Here is a 23,523-nt window from a genome sequence, read left to right on the forward strand (position 1 = left end):
AACTCTCTAACTTCAATAAACACAGACTATAAAATGAATGAATGAATGAATGAATGAATGAATGAATGAACCAAACTCATTATTTGGTGTTGATAGCCACAGCTTTATTTAAATCACTGGACTAAAACAATCACAGGAGTCAGTAGAAGAGCTAGGTCACTAGGATTCAAGCATACCACAAGATTCCCAGCTGTCTGACATATAGCACCTGGCCAGACAGGGACGGCCATTTTGGCTTGCTATTGTAGCAGAACCAGTACACTTTAAGGGCATCAATGACCCTATTGAAGATCCGCTCTACTATGCCTAACCTCCATGCCCACCCTTGGGTTACATTACCGTTATGACATCCTTGAAGGGGTATTTGACTCAAACATAACTTTTGATATATTGCTGTCCATGGTGAGACTAACAATTCCTTCTATACTTATTATTATTACTGATTATCTATGCAGTCTCTTTACCCCAGTTCTGAGCTGCTGCTTTCTGCTGAAGACACAAAAATCTGTCTGTGAGCTTTTATCTCTGTCTCCCCCCCCCATCCCTTCTGAGATGGATGACGTAAATAAGTCCCTGGCAGGCTCTATCTGCAATATTGTAGCTTCTTTTTAGTGCTGGGAGGGTTAATCTGAGGTCAAGTTGCTGATGAACTCACTGTGATTAATCCTCCCGACATTACAAACAAGCTACAATGTTGCAGATACAGCCAGTCAGAGACTTGTTTACATCAGCTGTCTCATGAGGGAGGGGGAGGAGGTGGAGACGGAGAGAAAGGCTCACACATAGATTTTTGTGTTTTCAACAGAAAGCAGCAGCTCAGAACTGGGAGAAGGAGACTAAATAGATAATAACAAGTATGGAAGGAATTGTTAGTCTTACCATGGGCAGCAACATATGAAAAGTTATGTTTGAGGGAAATACTCCTTTAAGGCCACTTCCAAGGCTCAGCCTATTTACTACCATGAGGTTTAACATCCTCTATGAGTTAAATGAGTTCACCATAACTTGCCTGCAACCTCCATCTGACTCCTGAACTGCCAAACAAAGCTGTGACAGTTAATAAAATATTAATATTTTTTAATTATTATTTTAATCTATTTACACATTTTTTCAAACTAAATTCAATGTCATGGATGTATAACTAATAATAGAATTATAAGTCCAGGCAAAAACTATGAAAATTGTGCAAAACAAAGCTAAACCTCCACTCCTAAAGAGTCATCTTCCAGCACTCAGGACAGGAAAAAACCCTGTGGAGGAAACCTCTAGGGCAGTGATTTTCAACCTTTTTTGAGCCGCGGCAGACTTTTTATACTTAAAAAATCCTGGGGCACACCACTTACCAAAATGACACTAAAACAGTACATATTATACATATAGTTAATAATATAGATTCTAAATGTATTTATACTCAGTGTGAAACCTGGGCCTGTTTTCTTCTCCCCCCTGTGCTTCTCTCTCCTGTGCTTCTTTCCACCATACTTCTCCCCCCTGCTTCTCTCCTGTGCTTCTCTCCACCATACTTCTCCCCCCTGCTTCTCTCCTGTGCTTCTCTTCACCATACTTCTCCCCCCTGCTTCTCTCCTGTGCTTCTCTCCACCATACTTCTCCCCCCCATGCTTCTCTCCTGTGCTTCTCTCCACCATACTTCTCCCCTCTGCTTCTCTCCTGTGCTTCTCTCCACCAAACTTCTCTCCCCCATGCTTCTCTCCACCAAACTTCTCTCCCCCATGCTTCTCTCCGCTGTTTCTCTCCCCCATCCCCAGGTTTCTCTCCCTCCCCCCCTTCCTCCTCACCTCCTCCGAGATGGTCGCCGCTGCTGTCCACCTCACCTACTGGCCGCCCGTAGGGCCCGGACGTGCTCCTCCAATCAGCGGAGACCGGGAGCGCGGTGCACTGCGGCGGGCCGTAGCGGACACGTTGATTGGATGCGTGCATCATGGCCTGCCGCAGCGCACCACGCAACCGCCCACATTATAATCCGCCACTGATTGCTGCACATTGCCGGGGAACAAATCACAGGGGCACCATAGTTTGGGAAACTTTCCCCGCGACACACCCGACCATGTGTCGCGGCACACTGGTTGAAAATCACTGCTTTAGGGAACCATGGTTGATGGATTGTTCTTCCCTTGGGCTTAGAGGGTTAATGCTAAGATGTAACTAATCAAATAAAAATAAAATTGATACTGTGATCACATATCTGGTACCATGCACAAACACATAAGATTTACAATAATACATGCATTATTACACTTACAAAAAGAAAATCATTTGTAGAATAAAGATTAAAAAAGGGGGAGAGTGGGTGGGAAATGTTTTTCTCCAGATCTTCTTGTGAGAGGATGAGAGAGACAAGAGAGGAAGTTATATCTATTCCTAAACCCCACCCTCCTCACAGCAATACACTAGGCATATACTCCTCCCTCTTCAAGTAGAATTTATGTCTATTTCCAGTACTTATCAGCTGCTGTATGTCCTGCAAAAAGTGTTGTATTTTTTCCAGTCTGACACAGTGCTCTTTGCTGCCACCTCTGTCCATGTCAGGAACTGTCCAGAGCAGGAGAGGTTTTCTATGAGAATTTGCTCCTGCTCTGAACAGTTCCTGACATGGACAGAGGTGGCAGCAGAGAGCACTGTGTCAGACTGGAACAAATACACCACTTCCTGCAGGACATACAGCAGCTGATAAGTACTGAAAGACTTGAGAAATTTACATAGAAGTAAATGACAAATCTGTATAACTTTCTGACACAAGTGGATTTGAAAGAATAAAAAGAAAAATGCGGGAGGTCCCCTTTAATATGCCAAATAGAGCCCAACAGCGACTACATTCAGCAAACCTTTTTGACTAGTTCCCGATGTATACCTACAACATGTTGATGAAATGTGGTGTGAATGGCAACGATACCATGCTCAGTATATAGGCGTTTGTATTCTGTAAATAAAGATAGCAGACTGACTGTACTAACAGCCATCCTGACAGTTCCATAACAAAACACAGCGCCACTCTATGCCATGGCTGTGTCAGATATTGCAGCTCGGCCATATAGTCAAGAGAAGAGGACTGAGCTGTAATATTATACATGAACAATGAATAGTTTATAAATGCAAGAACAAAGGTGTGAACATGCGGTCAGTGACTTTAAGTAACGCACTCTCGCTCCTCGGCAGACGCCTACTGCTATTACTCATACAAGCCTTAAAGGTTCGGCGAGAAAAGCCAAGGAGGCAAAATATTATTTTCTAAGATGAAAATGTGAATGTAGCCCGATTGTTATCCTGACCACCGCATGCAGCAGATTGACGAATCCCCCACAAAATTCTAAAAATAGAGGTTGTGACATCATCAAGAGTGATTGGCAGCTCGTATATATATATATATATATATATATATATATATATATATATATATATATATATATATACACACACACACACACATGCCCTTGGGCAAAACACACTACAGATTATTTAATCAATCTGCTGCCCGTGTGGTTTCCCGACCTGACAGAAATATATTTCTCAGGTTCCAAGTGACTAGTTAGTGATTGCTCTTGCCATATTAGTTCCATGGTTAAGGTCAGGAAATACGAAGCTAGTGTAAGCGATTTTTTAATAGGTGCTACATATAAAGAGCTCTTTATAGGGGTTTATTAAAAACATGGCTTCTTTGTTCCAGAAACAGCAGAATTGTTGTCTCCATCTTGGGTGAGGATTTTGCAGCTCAGTTCCATTGAAGTGAATGGAGCTGAACTGTAATACCATGCCCAACCTACATACAGACAAGCACTGACCCGGTCAGGTTTGTAATCACTCACCGATCCCCATTCTGCTGCACCTATATAAAGAGACTCGTTCCAGACACCTGCGCCTGAGCAATAACCTCTAGTTGTATAATTAGAGTTGATTGAATCTCGAGTACGCTCTGCATTCGATTACCGGTGGCTGAAGAAGTTGGACACAGCCCTAAGGCTGCCTGGAAAACATAGATACAGCCTATGGCCTACTATCTATAATACTAAAAAAAAAAAAAATGCTGAAATCTTGCAGTTTCTGTTCTTACCACTAAGTCTAAAACTAAGCAGAGACTTCCTGTTTTGTCTGTGATGATAAGGAGGAGCTTGCTGAAAAATTATCTGTACAACATAACAGTCAAAGGTGAGCTATTAGATATTTCAATAGATAAAGCTCACAGAACAGCCTCCCCCTCCCTGTGGAATGAGGAATGACATCTTCAAAGGTCACAGAGCATGCTCAGTAATGTTTCTAAATTATGCCAACGAAACATGTTCTGTTTCAAAAAGTTTAAAAAAGGAAAAAAAAAAAAAAAGGTATTTGTTACAACGACCGTTTCATACGTGATCCACAATGCGGGTTCTTTTTCTTAGTGTTTAGGAAGTTTACAAGAACATAGCGAGGTCATAGTATCCCCATAGGGCGACATTCTTTTCAGAATCAATCCCAAGGTCCCTGAGCAAGGCAATATTAGATGGAGACCTTCCACAATGCCACTGCTCGGTGAACCAAGACTCGAATGCACCGCAGCTCATTTATCAACACAGAAGGGGCATCTAAGAAGTGTAGGCGACATAGAATAGGGAGGTGATGCATCAAACATTTCTTATGTCAAGGATATGTACCATGCACAGTTACATGTGACACTATTTTCATGGGAAAAGGGGGGTGTTCTAGGCCAGGAACAGCACCATCGGGGAGATTTATCAAACATGGTGTAAAGTGAAACTGGCTCAGTTGCCCCTAGCAACCAATCAGATTCCACCTTTCATTCCTCACAGACTGTTTGGGAAATGAAAGGTGGAATCTGATTGGTTGCTAGGGGCAACTGAGCCAGTTTCACTTTACACCATGTTTGATAAATCTCCCCCCATGTGTCTATTTATCTTATAGGACTGGTATTCCCATTTGACAAAGTCAGATATCCAAAGGATATGGGATAAAGAGCTGATCACAAGGTGGTCTGACCGCTGGGGCCCCCACAATCAGTCAGGAAACGGAGATCCCCATTCTTAGTATTGTGGGGGCCCCAGCAGTCAGACCACTTAGCGATCAGCTTGTTATCCTTTGGAAAGGAAATAACTCTGTCAGATGGGAATACCTGTTTACGGTCAATTCACCCCATACGTGTGAATGGACAAGAGGTGAGCCGGAGCAGAAGACGTCTTAAGTCAAGCCTTCTTCCCCCGGTGCCCACTTCCTGCATTCCCACAATGTTGCAGCTAATGAGTATTGTGTGCCGGCAGGGCTTCATCCTTGCCCGATTTGTCAGGCTATACAATTGCCCACTCCTCCCCTTGTAAGGTTTACTTCCAAGACATGGAAGTGCAGAACGTGACCTCCCGTACAATTCCATTTATGTATTGTCCCATGAAAAATAAACCACAGAGACTCCATAGTCCACTCCATATGTGGTTGTCTTCTGCTAGGCCTCAGAGGCCCATCATACATCCCCTCATATTGTGATGGAGTCCAACCATGTCTGGGTTAGGCTCCACTGACACAACATAGGAGGCTTGCTGTGCTGTGCTATTCTTCCTTTCAAAATAATAGACACCACGACAGAAACTGGTTTCTGATGTGGTAAAAGACATGATGGGGTTTCTGAGTTAATAAAAGGGGTTCTCGACTTCTTTATCTCTTGGCCAGAGTAGAGTGAGAGAGAAGAGAGAGTATAAAGAGAGTCTCTCACTCTGGAGGACTAGTCCTGTCCTTAAATACACAGACAACCTATCATTTCAGTGGACGCTGTTTTATTCTTCATCTCTACTGTGGGGGCGCTGCAGGGAATTTGAAAATTTACTGACAGATTTCCCACAGATTACAGCTGAGTGCTGGGGGGGAGACTCTAGCAATGGGAGACTATGTAAACTGGGAGACCCAGGAAACAATTGTTAAAATATTATTATTTATTTATAAAGTGCCCTTAATTCCAGAGCCCTATGCAATCGATAAGGGTATCAAACAGAAACAATACAAGATCAAACACATTATATGAGGGAAAATGGCAGACTGGAACATTGGGGAAAGAGGACCCTGCCCGCAAGGTCTTACAATCTATAAGAGACAGACTTTGGACAGTCTTTTTCATTAGATGTTCTCTCTTTTTGACAATCCCAAATTCTTAGAAGGGTACCTAGATAAAAAGCAAATAACATAACAACAACTCCCCCCCCCCTCCATTCCTGGCAGGGGCGTAGCTAGGATTCATGGGGTCCCATAGCAAAAAACTGTAAGGGGCCCCCCTCCCCTTTGGACAAAAAATTTAATCTCTTGTGAGCAGAGGCAGAATCCTGCCTGCAGCTACACAAGTTACTGGTAGAGCAGAGAGCCAATGGCTGCTTGTTCTGTCAGTCCACTGTATTGAAACTACAATGGCCCATTAGGAGCCCTTATGGTTAAATACATACTGTAGGAGCAGGAGCAGACTACCTTCTGCTTAATCACTGATTTACTGCAGAGTGTGAGTGCCCCATTGTTCTCTTACGTGCTGCAATATACACAAAAGTTAAAAAGGAAGACAAGGAGATCTCTGTTTCACTGCTCCTGCACTAATAACCCCTGACCTTTGGATAAAGCTCTGCTTATTTTCCTACTTGATTGCAGCAGCCGGAGAACAGAGGTCTGGGGTTATCAGAGCAGTGAAGCAGAGATCTCCTTATTATGTACTTATTAACCCTTTTTTGTGTTGCAGCGTGTAAGTGAACACTGGGTCACCCATACACTGCAGTACATAAAGAGTAAAGCAGAAAGACACAGGAAAGCTCTTATTTTCCATGTGCATCCCTGGGCCCCCCTCCGCCACGGGCCCCATAGCAGCTGCCTACCTTGCCTCTATGGTAGCTACGCCACTGCCTAGTGGAACCCCCAGTGTTCAATTTCCCTCCTGTGTCAGCACAGGAAAAATGAAGCATTCCAAGAAATTAAAGAATTGTGTCAAGTAGGTGGAGATGAGCTGCTGAAGTGCTACACCCTCAAATACCCTCTTGCTCTACCTGGAAGATGAGGGAGCATGATAATCCCCCTGTCAGACTGTGGCACCTGAGCAGCCCAGCTCGGCCTCCTTGACTCTTGGTTGAGAAATAAAAAGGTAATTGTATAAGTTTGGCAAATACACTCAGCTCCTGGAAAGGTGCAGGTTACTTTTATACTCTATAATCAGCTATCCATTGGTGTCTGCAGCTCATATCAGATACAAATGCAGTTAAAAGATTTGCTTTTAGAATTTCCTGATGTATACAGTACCTCCAATGGAAGACACTAATGTACGACAGATGCCATAAACCTTTATGTAATGCCTCTCCATAGAAAGTAGTTGACTGTTAGGGATGAGCGAATTGTCCGAACCCCAGCGTGAGACATTTGATTACTAGTTGCTGCAGAAGTTCTGGAAAACATGGATACAGCTATAGGCAGCCTAAGAATGCATTTACACGTACAGGATCCTCAGCAGATATCAATGTTAATAAATATCTGATATCTGCTGCAGGTCTTATACGTGAGAACGCACTGTTAGGGCTGCATCCAACTTCTGCGGCCACCGGTACCCAAACTCAAGCGTTCTCAAAATTCGCTCATCTCTATTGACTATCCTTTCCTATACAGTCAGAAAAGGTGTAACTATGTAAACCACCAAAATTAGGCTGGGTTCACACTATGTTTTTGCAATCCGTCTTTTGCATAGAAAAAAAAAACGGATGGAAAAAACAGATGCATGTGTGTGATCCATTTTTCCATTGAATACCATTATAAAAAAACGGATCCGTTTTGATCCTTTTTTTTTTTTTGTATTCAATGTAAAACGGATGTCCCAACGTGCACCGTTTTTTCCATGTTTTTTGCAAAAAATGGATTGCAAAAAACGGATCGCAAAAACGTAGTATGAAGCCAGCCTTATTTTTTTGACCTCCATTGGGTGGAAATTACAGCAAGCTCTGTTTGGTCATTCGGTCACCCAAGGTCCATACACATAGTTATACATAGAAACTTCTTTACATTCTAATCCCTCTTCCTCCCCACTTATTTACCTGTCAGTCTTGTGTATGTCACATAGCAGGAAGCATGTATATAGTGAGTCAGCCATTGAGTAGGACGCCCAATGGATGCAGTTCTTAGAATTTTATAGTACAACCTGAGGTCAAGTGCTACAAACAATTACAGAAAGTCCACTGCAACAATGTGACACTAATATATATATATATATATATATATATATATATATATATATATATATATATATATATATATATATATATATATACTCAGTCAAGGGTGAATGTTCTAGTGAGGCAACCCATGTGTTTTGAGGCCCCTGGAAAGTCCAGACCAGGTTGGGTGTATACCTCTTTATAATGGGTGGTATAGGTGCTCAAACAAGGGTGGGAGGAACAAACTCAAGAACCATCAACAAGAGATGGAGGTGGGGCAAATAAGTGAAAGTTAGGAACAGACGACTGAATTTGGGCAAAATAATCAAATCCAATAGATATCTGCCTATATCACTCAAATACAGAGACATATGTTTCCGGTTGTGGACTCCATCTTTTTGTCCCCGGTTCTTCAAACTGGACAGAAGCGTTGCCCCAACCCGATCCTGCATCGCAGGTGGCATGTCATGGACTTTGCACGGTGAGCTCAGCAGTTTCCAATTTTACCCCTCCCTCCTGGCAGCTATACTGCCCATTTAGAAAGCATTTTTTTCCCCTCTTCCTCCTCCTCCTGTGACCACCACCGCCTATAGCTGTGCCAGTAGGGCCAATGTTTGCAGCTTGCGGGAACCGGTAGTTTAATCCCACCCCTACATTCATGACTCAATAATAATACAGTTTTCATCATCATCATCATCATCTTACCTGTCTTAAGATGAAGCTTGTAGAGGTGGTACTCCCGTCTGATCTCTTCAGTCTACTTCTTCTAGAAGCGGTCCCTCTTGATACCTCAACAATAATTGGAAATTCTCTAAGTACATTGAAACTAGACCGACATACTTCTCTAGCTGCTAGACTTGCACTGGGATTTCATTGACTCCCACAATTCCATTCGGCCAAAACCAAGGAACATACAGAAAAACATTCGAAAACTTTGACCTTCTAAGGAATGATACATTATCTGCTACAAATTCCTATCATATAACCACACTATGAAAGCATGCAATCAACCTTAATTACCAACCCCCTGGCAGTGCTCCTATCTCGTTCTGTGCCCCCACCTTCCTACATAGCTCAATGGGTCAACTTGTTTAGTGACATCCCAAAACTGGTGAAAAACATTTCAAAACTTGGACCTTCTAAGGCGTGATATTATTAACACCAACAAATTCCTGTCCAATAACCACACCATGAATTGATAAACCTACAGATAGCAACTTCCCAGCAGTGCCGCCAACTTCACAAATAGTTCATTGGGTCAGCTTGACCAGCGACATCTCAAGACTGATAAAGAACAATTGAAAACTTAGACCTTCTAAGGCATGATACACACATTTTTCCTACATATTTCTACTCTATAACCACACTACAGAAGGTTACGGTCAACCTACATATACTAAACCCCTGGCAGTGCTCCCACCTGGCTCTGTGCCCTCACCTTCACACATAGTTCAATTGGTCAACTTGACCAGGGATAGTCATACCTGGAAGATTGGAGTGTGCAGTGCTTCCGTTATTCCATTTTTTGGGTAAGAATTTCTGGACATGTCTACAAGAACATGTCCTCTCAGCAGGGTTAGAGGAAGATAACCACGTAAGACGACCAAAGCTCATCAGCCCTCTTGCACGAGATCCCACTAGGTCTCCACCACCACCATTGTTTCTTCTTCTACAGAGCTGGCAGCCTCATTGCCTCTGCTCAGAGCACAGCATCTGAGAGCAGAGAACTGACTGCTAAGCCTGGCAGTATCACTGATGCTTAGCGAAGTCTGTGTGGCTCAGTAGCAAGTGCTCAGTTCATCCAGGCATAGATATTCACCCTCCTTCTTCAGCCTGGCAGAAGTAAAGGTGCTTGCCGGCTATGACCTACCTCTCAAGGTCTTCCAGGAAGAGTGAGCTGGACTGGCAGTCTAGAAATGTAGATTTAACACCAGACTGTGATAGGCTGCTGATTCTCCCAAGACCTGCCTTAACGGAGGAGAGATGTGAATTAACCTGTGATGACCCAGAGGAAATGTTTTTGGTTTTTTTTTTCTTATTTTTAGAATTGTAAGACTTCTCCAAGCTTCTTAGCTTGGTGCTGCATACATGTCACTTGCTCTATTCAGGATTCTTTATAAACACCCCAGGCATCTGAGAAGCTTGAAAGACTATTTTCGAAACTACCAGCCGTAGCTCTAAAAAAAAAAAAAAAAAATGCATTGCCATATGGCTCTGTATACATCAACGTACTTTCTTAAGGACAGTGTGTGCGGATCTCGCTGCAGCCTTCTCTCTATGTAGCTGTTCTCTCCCAAGCCTCTTGACATCCTTTATACTGCACCAAGTTTAGCAGAGTCTTGGGAAGGAGCCAGATACTTGGTACCTTGATGTTCTTGCTCTGTCACTGTTCCTAGAGCATAGTATTTGGACTCTAACCATCCTATTTATTGTAAGTAGGGCAATTTTACTGTTTCTTGTCTTTCCTGAAAAACTTAAAGGAGCAGTAGTGGAGAACTGCAGCTATCCTATATGTGCAGCTATAGTAATGGGGAGATCGGTATGATAAAGTGGCGATGCCGAAAATTAATCTAACCTGCTATGTCCCTATTGCACCGGAGACACAGAGGAGAAAGGTCTGTCTTTTACCTTCCTCTGCGCCGTTTCGGTGCAGTCAGTTTTGTGCTCCAGTCTGGTGAGACCGTTAGGAGCACTGCCCGCCCCCATAGCGCCAATCCAACCCACCCCCAACCAGCCGTCCCATTCATTATCTTTAGAAGGGATAGTTCATCTTTAAATTGGACCTGTCATCCCTTTCATGCTGCCTGAACCACGAGCCATGTGGGCGGTCTCCATCACTTTTTGCCCATCCCACCTGCCTTAATTGTCAGATCTCCTCCTACACCCAAAAAGGGAGAGATCTATCAATCAAGGCTGGTGGGGCGGGGAGAAGCCACTGAGGACCACCCCCATGACTAGTGGTTAGGCAGCATGAAAGTGAGGACAGGTTTTCTGGGTATAGACTAGAGTCTGGAAGGGAAGGAGTAAATGGAACAAGTAGATATGCTTAAAATATGAAGGTGTGTTAAAGGGAACCTGACCAATATGCAGGCTGCATGTTATAGGGCAGGAGGAGCTAAGCTGATATATAGTTATGTTGGACAAGATTCAGTACAACTTGTATTATATCTATTTATACTGCAGCTCTTTATGAGCTTTGGAGTCCAGTGGGTAGTCCCAATCAGTGATTGACAGCCTCTCCTATACAAGGAGATAAGGACTTCCCATTGGGCTACTATACCAATAGAGGGTATTTGTGTTACAAAGTGACTGTATATTGCTAGAATATGCTCTCTTTTTTTGAGGTCTGACCTCGAAGCCCCTTCCGCACATCCATGTGCAGCCTGTGATATATAGCTTGTGCGCTGCTCCCATATCACAAACTGAACACTTATCCGTAACGGGACTCGCTCTATCACTATTCATTATGATGTGACCTCCCCAATGGCCAGCTGTGTCAGTTCACTGGTATAGTGCTGAGGCCGGTCTTCTGTGCAGTGTCAAAGAGGCGTTCCCAGGCCTTAAAGGGTGCTGCAGTCTAGAATGCCTCCTAAATTCCCCTCTGTAGTTCGGGGGCTTGGTAACGCCTCTCTGACACTTAGCATAGAAGTATAGAAGCAATTTTCTTTATTATAGAAGCACAGACAGATATATGAAAGGTACCATGTGTCGCCTTGCTCTATAACAGTGTCAGCAGTTTGGAACCCAATTTGCAGCTGACTCAATTTAAGATGGGATTTTCCTTTAAATTTCACCCAGTAAATCTCAGCAAAAGAAAGATTTCCTTTAGCTGTCTCACCGAGGGAGTTTGGTGCAGAAAGCAGATGCTAAGAATTTTTTTTTTATACCGCTCCTGGCAAAACTGACTTTGAAGTCAAAAGTTTCATTACGAGTTGAAATACTTTTATTAACTTTACATTTTAACGTTACAGTCAACTTCTGGTTGGAGAGACAAGTAGACATGTAAAGAGTCGGGTTCGGCAAACTGTGTAGGTCTAGCTGTTGAAGAATGCGAAGTCCCATCCTGAATATAAATGCTCTTAAAGCGACTCTGTACCCACAATCTGACCCCCCCAAATCGCTTGTACCTTCGGATAGCTGCTTTTAATCCAAGATCTGTCCTGGGGTCCGTTTGACAGGTGATGCAGTTATTGTCCTAAAAAAAAACCACTTTTAAACTTGCAGCCCTGTGTCAAACGGCCGTGGCCTAGATTGTGTATGCATTAGGCTGGCACACCCTCTCCGTCCCTCCTCCCCACCCTCTTCATCATCATTAGGAATGCCCCTAAAACATTTTCTTCTGTCTGAACATTGCACAGGGGCCTTAACGATCCAGCCCATGTGCCGTGCTGACACAGGTGATGAATAGTAGAAAATCTGCCTGGAGCATTCCGAATGATGAGGAGGGTGGGGTGAAGGAACAGAAAGGGTGTGCCAGCCTAATGCATACTCAATCTAGGCCACGGCCATTGTTTTTTAGGACAATAACTGCATCACCTGCCAAATGGACCCCAGGATTGTGGGTATAGAGTCGCTTTAACTATTCAGCACATGCGCAGTGTTCAGATAAACAGGAAAAAAAAACTGTCTGGGAATTTCCTAATGGTGAATAGGACAGGGGGAGGGACGGAGGGGCGGTGCAAGCCTAGGGCACACATACTTCAGCCCACGCCAATTTGACACGCCATTCCCCCCCCCCCCCCCCCCCCATTGAAAAAAAACAAAATTAAAACACTTTTTTGGCAGATTTTTTTTTTTAATTGATAACAATCCTGAAAATAAATATAACAATTTAGTATTGTGCAGGGAAGAGAGAGAGAGAAAGAAGCAAACATCCCATAAACACCATGAAACCTTTCTGTAATGCCATAGCAAAGAATAAAATAATTATTACACTATCTACATATTATCCTTCCAATAAAGTAATAAGATTACAAGTTAAACAGAATCTGCCGCTGCCCCCTCCGTGACATCACAATGCTGCCGCGTATATACAAACTTAAAGTGTACCCCCCCACACACCCAAAGAGAAATGGTTTACATAGGGTAAATGGATATAAAATTTCACATAGACAATTGTCTATTTAAGACGTGGGTGGCGAGTGTTTTTCCCAACTGCTGCTAAACAACAAGAATCAGCATGCCCTAATGCTTGCGGTTCATCAACAGCAGCGCACGGTTCGCCATCATGGTCTATATACACTATTTATACATTTTATATATCATAAACTATGGTCATCTGTAAAATCGATCAATCTACATTGATTCACTCGTAACACTCGGCAGATCTGTGCTGGGCATTGTTTCGTTTGCATTCGGACAGGACAATTTTGAACAAAAAAAGCGAAAACGATAAAGGAAGAAATAAAGCGGGTGTGAACAGTTGCTTGAAACTTGGACATAATGATCCTGACTGTAAATGAAAGGGGCATGGGGGTTAAATAAAGTAAACTTCCAGCTTAGCTGCCGCTATACTGTGAACCAATAACCAATGTGGTGACAAATCCTTCGGCTGGTGTAATAGGGGACTGCTCTACTGGCAATTCCCATATACATTGAGTAAGAAGTTTCTTTACTTGCTACATTGATCTGCATCAATAATCATTGCTTGTCAGCCACACACCTCCCCTTCAATAGGAGATATGCAGTCAACAAACAATGAATGATCAAGCAATCGTCCGTGGTGATCAAGGCTCTGTAAATGGGTGTCGATCAGCAGATAGGCACCTGATTACATCACAAATTGGACCGTCTAATATGGCTCTGGGAGCTTATAATGCTATAGTGTCCCTTACATAAATTCTACTACCTATCCTAACTCCATTTTGAAAGGGTTGAAGGGATTTTTACAGGACTAGAAATCATGGCTGCTTTCTTCTAGTACAATCTCTGGTAAAGCAGAGCTGCAATACCATGTACGGCCTGGAAAGAAGTGTGGCGCTGTTTTAAGATGAAAGCAGCCATGGTTCTTGGATTCCTTACAACCCGTATACAGAGGCACTTCCAGAACATACGTTTTTCATTAAAGTGCAGATTTCTAAGTCACAGTCTCTATCGCCTGACACATCCATGCAAAAGAAAAGATTTGATAGGCAGCGACGCCCCCCCATGGCAGGTCCCTGCCATCTCTTGTACCAAGTCAGGATCTACCAATGGTGGATACAAGACAAACATTTGTCACAATAAGATTTCACAGCAGTACAATTTTTTTGCCCCAGCAAAGTCTCTCTTTTTGACTGGTGGGCACATACACCTCAGTTCTGATATGGGGATGGTAGACCTCCATACCCCAGGAGTAAAAGGAGTTGTACAAGTGAGAAAAATGCTCTAGGACAAATGCTCAGAAATAGCGCCACCTTTATCAACAGGTCAAGATGGTAACTGCAGCTCAATGTCACCGACTGTGACTAAACTGTGATACCAGACGTGGCCTGTGGTCAGGTTAAGCAATCTTTCCTGTAAAAAGCAGCTATTGGTTTCCTGACTTCTCACAACCCCTTTTAAAAGGATAAAGCAGATAGAAAAGAAGACTTCTAGACCTTCAATATATAAATTTTTTTCATTAACAATTCTTTAATTAAGTTATATAGTTTTGTAATAGGAAATAAAATGTGTGTGTGTTTGCGTGTGTGTGTGTGTATATATATGTGTATGTGTGTGTAATTATATATATATATATATATATATATATATATATATATATATATATATATATATATATATATATATATATATATATATATATCTCCCAATGGTTGTGTAGGAAACTGCAGGGCTGCACAAGCCCTGGTCTCAGCCCAGTTATATAGCACTAGTGCTTCTGTGCGATACTGAACCTCCACTGATGTCTATATAATACATGTTAGTATTAGAATAGACATTATACATGGGGAAGCTGTCGGTGTCAGAAACGCAGCAGCTGCGGTACCATCTAGCAGAGTGAGCAGGGACAACTGGGACAACAAGGATATTCTATAAGAATACAATGGGTTGCTAAATCCAGCAGAAGGCTTAGAAGTGGATGGAGAGCAGAGCAGTCAGACAATTGCTACTTTTCCAACCTCTCTATTAAAATGACAAAGATGATCAGAATGATGCGAGCGTCAGGACCCGACTGTGCCAAGATCACAAGGTCAAATCTTACTATCAGATCTGGTGACATGTATAAAATTTAAAGGGAATATCTCAGGACAGAGTCCAGGACACCGAGCTCAAGGACGTAGTTTAATAGGATTTGCTGCAGTATTCTAGTGTAAAAGTTTTATTTGGATTAGTCTTGCTAATCCCGCCCATGAGCTGTCAATCATTCCGTGTGGGCGGGACATGTCTATTTTACCTTTTTGCAACTAATGTTTCTCATTGAAGTTATCTCACTATGTAGGCAGTCTTACAGACAATGCTTCATGGGATAAAGTATGCAAATTAGCTTCCCACCAGTAGGAAGGATACGGTCCCTCTATTGTCACCTATTGGAGGTTGCTACCCTTTTGACTGGTTCGATGGCATCTCGGCCAGCCAGGCTATACACTACTATGTACTGACATAAATCAGCTCATCCACATCTTCTCCCCTCCTTTGGTTGAATGTGATGGACAGAGGTCAACACATTAGATGGCTGGTCAGTCTCCCACCAGCTGCTTATTGGCAGTTTTCTATCCATGCTGTGTATAGGCAGTTAACTGTCAATCAACAGCTGGAGGGCAGGGGGAGGGGTGTGGCAAGGATCTTATTCTCCTGCATATTAGGAGAACGGCTGAACAGAATAATTTAAGTAATACACCAATCTGCTGCCCTCCTTTAAGGCAGCACAAACCTAGTAACAGATTTGATTTAACGAAATGGTTACCTCCAATAGATGGCACTATTGAGGCGGTTTTGTCCTTCCGGAGGAGAGATCATTTGCACACTATTAAAAACAGCAGCAAATCCTATTAAACTCTATGTCCCTGCACTCACTGTACTTGCATAGGGAACCATAGAACACCTTTCTATATAATTGGCTCCCCACCTGATGCGACTTGGTTTTTGTTTCCCACTTATTTATTCAGCAGAAATCTCACAGCTCTCAGGCATGGGTGACTCATTCATGGAGGCAGACCTTAAGCAAGCAACCGGTCTCCTATTTTTCCTCACATCTCACCAGCCCCCTCATTGTGCGGCTAAATTATATCCCTGCAAAATATCTAAAAATGCTTTACAACCCCATTCAACAATTTAGGAAAGGGAACTGGAACATTAAGGACCCGTGCGCCTATTTAGATGAAGGCTCCATAGTGACCATGTCGGATCGCAGTGTGATATGATGTTGTGCAACTGCAACAGATCCAACGTGTTGGATTTATTGCAATGATGGGGAGATCAGTCACTTTGGAGAACAGGATGCCAGTGATTAGGAAGAGAAGTTTATTTAATTTTTGGAAACAGCGCCAATCTCATCAAGAGGATGTGTGCAGTATTACAGCTCCACTTTATTAAACAGAATGGGGTTAGGCTGCAATATCAGACAAAAGCCAGAAATGAAAGTGGTGTTGGGGGCATTTTTGTTTAGGAACCATTCATATGTTGCAATAAAATCACAGTGTGGATACAACCATGAAAGAGAACCTGTGGGTACAAGTGCCCCTACGTCATGACCCATAACGTGCTAAAGAGGGAAAGGTAGGGGCACTTGCTTAAAGTGCACATGGGCAGGGGATTTTCCTGTTTAAGAGGTGTCCGGGATCCCTTTACACTTTCAGATCATCTCCCAATCCCTATATATAGATGGACACTTAGCTCACCTGAGCATGCATGTATGGGGAGAGAAAGCCAGTGCCACTTGCCTCCCCAAGAGCAAAATAATTAGGCAAGTATAAATCAAACATGGCTGACGCTTCTCTACGCCAACATCTGTGGGTGGAATAGAGCCGGGCTGACATTAAAGTGTCACTGTCATTTAATGATATTTTTGACATGTCATAGCCACATATCAAAATTGATGTTCAGACCCCTATCACTAGTATGAGCTGGGAGAAGCGCTTGGCTAAGCCCTTCTCTCTTCTAGCTGAGGATGGACTCCATGGACTTACCATAGAATCCATCTCCTGCAGAGAGGAAAGAAACAGGACCGATTAAAATAAAAAATGTTTAGTTTAAATGACAGTAACACTTTAAGACATCCCTAGCCCTGTGAGAGTCTCTCTTGTAAGCACTACTGCCCCCACTATCTCATGGCATTCACTTCACAGGCTTTCCTATAAACAGGCCCCTTTTATAAATACAAGCGAGATATTTTTCCATACTATGAGTGAATAAGACCCATGTGGGGTACGCATTCCCATTGTTTTAAGACAGGGGAAAAATGACATAAGAAGAATCAGACCCGGTTAGCTTCTGAGTCTTGCAGTGTTATACTGTGGTACATAAAAGCTCGGCTATTTTTCCATCAACCTAATTGAACCAGCTGTCAAATGCTAATCACTATGTCACCTCCTGGAGCCGCCCAGTAATAGGCAATGTAAAAGTCAGGGGGAAAAATGAATACGCCACAGCGCCTCCATCTGGTGGGAGGGTGCACGCCATATGGATTGTAGGAATCTCAGACTTGATCACAGTCGGTTCTACAAAAAACAATATCCTGATCTATCATGTATAAAAACCATTTTGGTAAAGCGCCGACTTAACGTGCGCTTCCTCTTTAAACAACACATCACGGTTCACATCTACATAGCGAGTCGAGTTACTTTGCAAACGCTTTGCTTTATTTTTTTGCACCAATGGTTGACAGACAGCAGATCATGTGGACTCATGTGGACAATAGGCCATACGGCCCAGTCTTCTATAGGAGCTCCCACAATGCACCGCTCCCAGGAAACCAGCAGAATCACAATCCTGGCTTTATGTTTCAACAATTAAAAATGACGACATACTAATCAGCACGACAAATAAAAAGCAATGGATTTGCAAAGTTACCGAACTTCTGGTGTAGAACTAAACGGTGGAATGTTGCAAAATGTTGCCTGAAAGTAGGAGTTTTCCTTTAAGAGACTTGTGACACAAAGATGTACAGAGGTCTTTAGGGGGCTAGAGTCTCAGAGCAGGGGCTGCTGGTAGTAAGTTGGGGCTTGCTGAGGGATAGAATGTAAGGGGGCGGCCATCGTGTAGCCAGGTCCTGGAGGCAAAGAAGACGTAGTGTTCTGATAGGCTGACATATCGGCAGACATCCCCATGGGCTGACCGTAATTGGAATATTGAGGATTTGAACCAGCGTCATGTCCGGTGCTGCAAATAAAATAAAGGAAGACATTCTGAAAAACAGATACACATTTATAGCTTATAGATTGATATATAGATATAGATATATCACAATGTATCTATGTATACAAGACAAACAATAGTACAGTACCTTAAATATGGCGTCTGAGCTGCCTGGGTGGTTACTGTAGAGTTGATGTTTGGTGGTAGAGATCTCAGGGGTCCTATCTGATCGGGGTTCATGTTGTATCCTTGAGGGTGTACCTGGGGTATACCATGCACCATATAGCTACCACCCTGAGGCTGTCCAGGATAGCCCTAGAAAGAAGATAGAAGTTATATGTATAACATGTTGTGTTATGACGTATAAACAATTAGAAGCAGAGCTTTATAACGAAAAGTTCAGGCATTCATCTGGTTTCCCACAAATGCTTTTACTTAACAATACAAATCTATAGACAGCTACAGCACTAACACGGAGGCTAAGGTGGTCTGAGACACGCCTCCTGCAACATGATTGGTTCAGGAGGCTGCTCCATACCTTTCCCTGCAGCTTCCCCTCTTCTGATTGGCGGCTGTGTATAATTTCTAGCAGATTTAGAAGGAGGGTACACGGAGGGAAGGAGGATTATAAACTGCAGCTAAAAACAAAGGTGTACATAAATACATACATATCTGTGTGTGTATATGTGTATCTCTTTAGATCGTCCGGGTGAGCCAAAGAAGATGGCGGCAGTCTGCTGCACGGAGCTACAGCCAGCAGACCGCCGCCATCGTCGTTTTTTTTTTTTTTTACATGTTCAGAAACAACAATCAGCCAACACTGCGCATGTCAGCTGATCTTTGCCTTTGAACTTGAGTTATTGCACCAAACGATTATGGGCCAGAAATCAGCCAAATAGGTCTGATAATCACTTGGTATGATAGGGCCTAAAAGAAGCAGTTCACAAAAAATTATTATTGCCCCCCCCCCCCCCCCCCCCCCCCCGCTGAAAGTCACGCGATTCCATAGAAAATGCAATGAAGTGCGTGAGTTCCGGCATATAATCACAAGACAGAGGAGTCACAGCAGAGGCTGAAGTGAGCATGCGCCAGATTTGAATGGTGCCGCGGGACAGGAACAAAGCTGCGCTGCAGGCCACCAATCAACTGCGGTGAATATACGTGTCAGCGGGGGGCAATAATAATTTTTAGTGAACTGCTTCTTTAAGCTAACTGAATCGCTGGAAATCCTCACCAGATATTACAGTATATATACAGTATGCCATGATTAAAGGGAGCCCATCCTGAACTTTTTGTATGCATTTTATGGACAAACAATAAACTTTTGGATTTTATCTGGAGCTGTGGATTTCCTTTTCCCATTACAGTATATGTCTGGAAGGGTATCCAAGCTGTGACATAAGGAGCTGAGCACTGTCTGCAAGCTTTTCATAGCGGATAAGGCTGGAGGTATAGCAGCAGGTAACTTAAAAATAGCCGGATACAAGAACCAATCAGAGACAACTCTAAAGCCCCCAGAGTCCAAACTTGTGAACAAAGTGTCTCTTGTTAACAAGCCGTGCCCCCGGAGCCGGTGTCACGGGTTGGTATAAAAATGGTTAGAGAGAGAAACAAGATGAAAGCGGATGCTTCCCCGATGACATCCTGCCAGGTGAATGAAAGGATCATAATCCAATTTACCGCCGCTCTCGGACTACAGCTGAGAAATTCAAGCTGGCCTCCATTATTTAGAAAGCTCCTGGCTCATGGGTCAACTACTGTGAGAATTACATGAGTGTCTGAAGATTCTGATCCCCCCCCCAAAAAAAATGAAGGGAGGGGATTATGAGTAAATACAGTCTTTTTATTTTTTTATTACTTTATTATTTATTTATTTTTTATGATCGGCATATTCCACAGGTCCGTTCACCCACAAGCCAATGTGGAGCAAAAAAATGTTGACTGTCGGTATGTCAGCCCAGTATGCGACGCCTTTTAAATTGATCAAATCATCAGAAAAACACGGCCACGCCAAATGCATGCTTTATGATTCAGCTGGGAAGCGAATCCTGTAACAAGGGATTATGCCAAACCCTGAACAGAGTCTCCAGCACAATTAGCATATTAACATTAAGCAGAAGGGATCGCAATTACATTATTTTTAGCTCTGGAAAACAATTTGGCTTCCTGTGCGTTCACATTGCAGGGAAATCAGGGTTTGGGAGCTACCGGCCGTGCATGGTATCTATAGATGGGGGCTCATATAATGGGGTGACAAGGGGATGCATTTTATCAATCAGGAGATTGCTACATACATCAATGTAATTAGAAGGTAAAGTAGTGGCACTCACCAGTAAAATTCATCGTGCAGATATCTTTATTTCAGTGACGCATGGACATGTACAAGGCGGACACCAGACAGGTGCAGGTTACAAGCTTGTTTTGTGCTTCTGCGCTCCAACAGACCCCTTCTGTTGGAGCGCAGAAGCGCGAAACAAGCTTGTTACCTGCACCTGTCTGGCGTCCGCCTTGTACATGTCCATGCGTCACTGAAATAAAGATATCTGCACGATGAATTTCACTGGTGAGTGCCACTACTTTATCTTCTAATTACATTGTTACCAGATGGGACCATATCATTAGTGAGCACTCCAGGATGCAGCATTCATGATGGGATTTGATGTCTTAGCCCTCATTCACACCTGTAGTGCCGATTGCTCCTCACTATACTGAATGCTACATACATCAGTTGTGGTTTAAAGGGGTACTCCAATGGAATATATATATATATATATATATATATTTTTTTTTTAATCAACCAGTGTCAGAAAGTTGTACAGATTAGCAAATTGCCTCCAGCACTTACCAGCTGCTGTACGTCCTGCAGGAAGTGGTATATTCTTTCCAGTGGTGGCAGCAGAGAGCACTGTGTCAGACTAAAACAATACATCACTTCCTGCAGGACCTGATACTGGAAGACTTGAGATTTTTAAATAAACGTAATTTACAAATCTGTTTAACTTTCTGGCACCAGTTGATTCGAAAACAAGTACCCCTTTAAGAAGAATTTGAAAAAAAAAAAAAAAAAATCTTTAAAGTGACACTGTCACCCCCTTTGTGCATTCTGACATCTCTACACAGGTGTTAGGGTAAATTTAGCAGTTTGCATACCTTATTTTATATCATACGTCATGGTGCTTGTTCAAGTAAAAAGTCATCTTTTAGCAACTGCAGATTGTTAAGTGGGTGGGGCCTTGCAGCATTAGCACCACTTAGCCCCGCCCACAACACCACTGTTGGCCCCACCCCCTCACCAGCCATTGGAACAGACTAGCCTAAAGGTCTAGGCACCACCACCTCTAGGTCGGCCCACCAATAGCCGCCAAAAGGGTGGGGCAAACAGTGGCATTGTGGGCGGGGCTAAGTGGTGCTAATGCTGCGAGGCCCCGCCCACTTAACACAATCTGCAGTTCACAAAAGATCTCTTTTTACTTGAACAAGCACCATGACATATGATATAAAATAAGGTGTGAAAACTGCTAAATTTACCCTTTACACTTGTGTAGAGATATCAGAACGCACAAAAGGGGGTGACAGTGTCACTTTCAACATTACCATGAATACACAGCTCTGTTTTGGGGCTAGCTAGATACAGAGGTGACTTCTTTATCCATGTACCAATTCTAAACTATATCAAGTCAGGTTGCTATAACATCAAACGGGTGAATTAGTCAAAAAAGCTGCTTTGATATCACAAGTTGTTTTCAGTTAAAGGGAAACTATTAGCAGGTAAGACAACTCTAACCTGCTGATAACTCCCACTTGCGCATGGGGCACTGAGGATGAAGGCAAGTCTACTGTGACATTACAAGAGAATTTCGGTCGTGAAATCACAAATAGGTTACTGACAGTTGTTCTACTGTGACAACACAAATGGATTTAGGTCAAGCATTCAATCCGCGCTTACCCACATAAAAAAATAAAATAAAATTTGGCCATGTAATACGGCCCTTACTGCCCTAGCAAAAGGGTCTGCTGCGAATGACGTCTGCCCCTGAATCCAATAACTGATGCCAGTGACTCATTTAGCCAAACTGATCTTTTTTTTTTTTTTTTTTCTCCTTACAAAAAGTTACAGAAGTAAAATATGAAAACGTCCAAACCTGCATATTGACCCCAAGGGACGTTGGAGGGTAATGTGTCTGTGGAGGAGGCTTGCTGTACATAGAATACATGGGAGCTTCGTTCACGAGTTTGTTGTAGAGTTCCAAAGCTTCCAGCACCTTCACATTCAGCTCAGAAAGCTCAGAATGTTTCCTGCGGAGACAATACAAGGGGATAAGTATAATACAAAGACGATCGAAAGCACGAACAACAAGCACAGCAGATAAGTACAGAAATATAGAGATTCTCAGCGTGTGCTCCTAGGCAATGTAAGGGTAAGCCGGCCATCACTGTAATACTGATGTGCCTGACAAGCGCACACACTGATGCTAGGACCAACATGAAGGTTGTCTATACTTGGCAGCCTCCATGGTGGCTTCGCATCCCCCCAACAAATATACATACACTAAATCAATAAAAACAATGCATAGTAATGCACAGAGCCTGTATCTATAACAGTGACCCTATGCCAATCTAAGGCACCAGGGACTCTGAGATGTCAGCAGCTCTGCACCGGGAAGGAGCGGAGGGAGGGGGAATTTTACATTTATTTTTGTTTCTTTATAAAGCTGGAAAACCTATTTAACCGTCACTGTTAACTCTTTATGTGTGGCTATATACTTGACTTGAGAACTCACCTGTCAATCTCCTCTAACTTCTCATCAATCATTGGACCCATCTGTTGACAGACATCTAGAAAAGAACAGAATGGGGGGGGGGGAAAGAAAACCATGATGTATATTTTATAGCATGCTGCTTCTCGATATTTCCTGTGGGTAACACCCACTTTGATTTCAATAAGAAATTTTACATGGTAAATGTCTTCGGTTCGCCTTAATCCACCCCAAAGCATTCCATCTTGGGTGACCCTCTGGCTTCTGGTTCATTACCAGACTATGGACAAACCTTTACTGTCCTGTTATCCTATACTGGGGTGCTC

General features: G+C 43.0%; 2 protein-coding genes across 3 annotated transcripts in view; both read right to left on the reverse strand.

Moving 5' to 3' along the window:
• Window positions 1-10,871, reverse strand: part of CACNB4 (calcium voltage-gated channel auxiliary subunit beta 4) — a 120,173-nt gene extending 109,302 nt beyond the window's left edge. The window contains exons 1-3 of the mRNA XM_069984853.1: window positions 10,794-10,871; window positions 10,036-10,133; window positions 8,871-8,976 (exon numbers count right to left, since the gene is read on the reverse strand). Of these exons, the coding sequence (XP_069840954.1) occupies window positions 8,871-8,976; window positions 10,036-10,133; window positions 10,794-10,871 (282 nt within the window). The remainder of the gene's footprint in view (window positions 1-8,870; window positions 8,977-10,035; window positions 10,134-10,793) is intronic.
• A 5,713-nt stretch (window positions 10,872-16,584) lies between these two features.
• The window catches only part of STAM2 (signal transducing adaptor molecule 2), a 38,680-nt gene continuing 31,741 nt past the window's right edge, over window positions 16,585-23,523 (reverse strand). The window contains exons 11-15 of one of the 2 annotated variants that reach the window (XR_011364516.1): window positions 23,222-23,276; window positions 22,583-22,736; window positions 18,589-18,755; window positions 16,888-18,464; window positions 16,585-16,826 (exon numbers count right to left, since the gene is read on the reverse strand). Coding sequence is in view for 1 of the 2 variants with exons in the window: in XM_069982718.1 (XP_069838819.1) it covers window positions 18,275-18,464; window positions 18,589-18,755; window positions 22,583-22,736; window positions 23,222-23,276 (566 nt within the window). In the remaining variant the exon portion in view is untranslated. Of the gene's footprint in view, window positions 18,465-18,588; window positions 18,756-22,582; window positions 22,737-23,221; window positions 23,277-23,523 lie in introns of both variants that reach the window. The other variant, XM_069982718.1, reaches the window with a different exon arrangement.

Source organism: Dendropsophus ebraccatus, chromosome 9 (assembly GCF_027789765.1).
Source record: "Dendropsophus ebraccatus isolate aDenEbr1 chromosome 9, aDenEbr1.pat, whole genome shotgun sequence".
NCBI classification, from domain to species: Eukaryota; Metazoa; Chordata; class Amphibia; order Anura; family Hylidae; genus Dendropsophus; species Dendropsophus ebraccatus.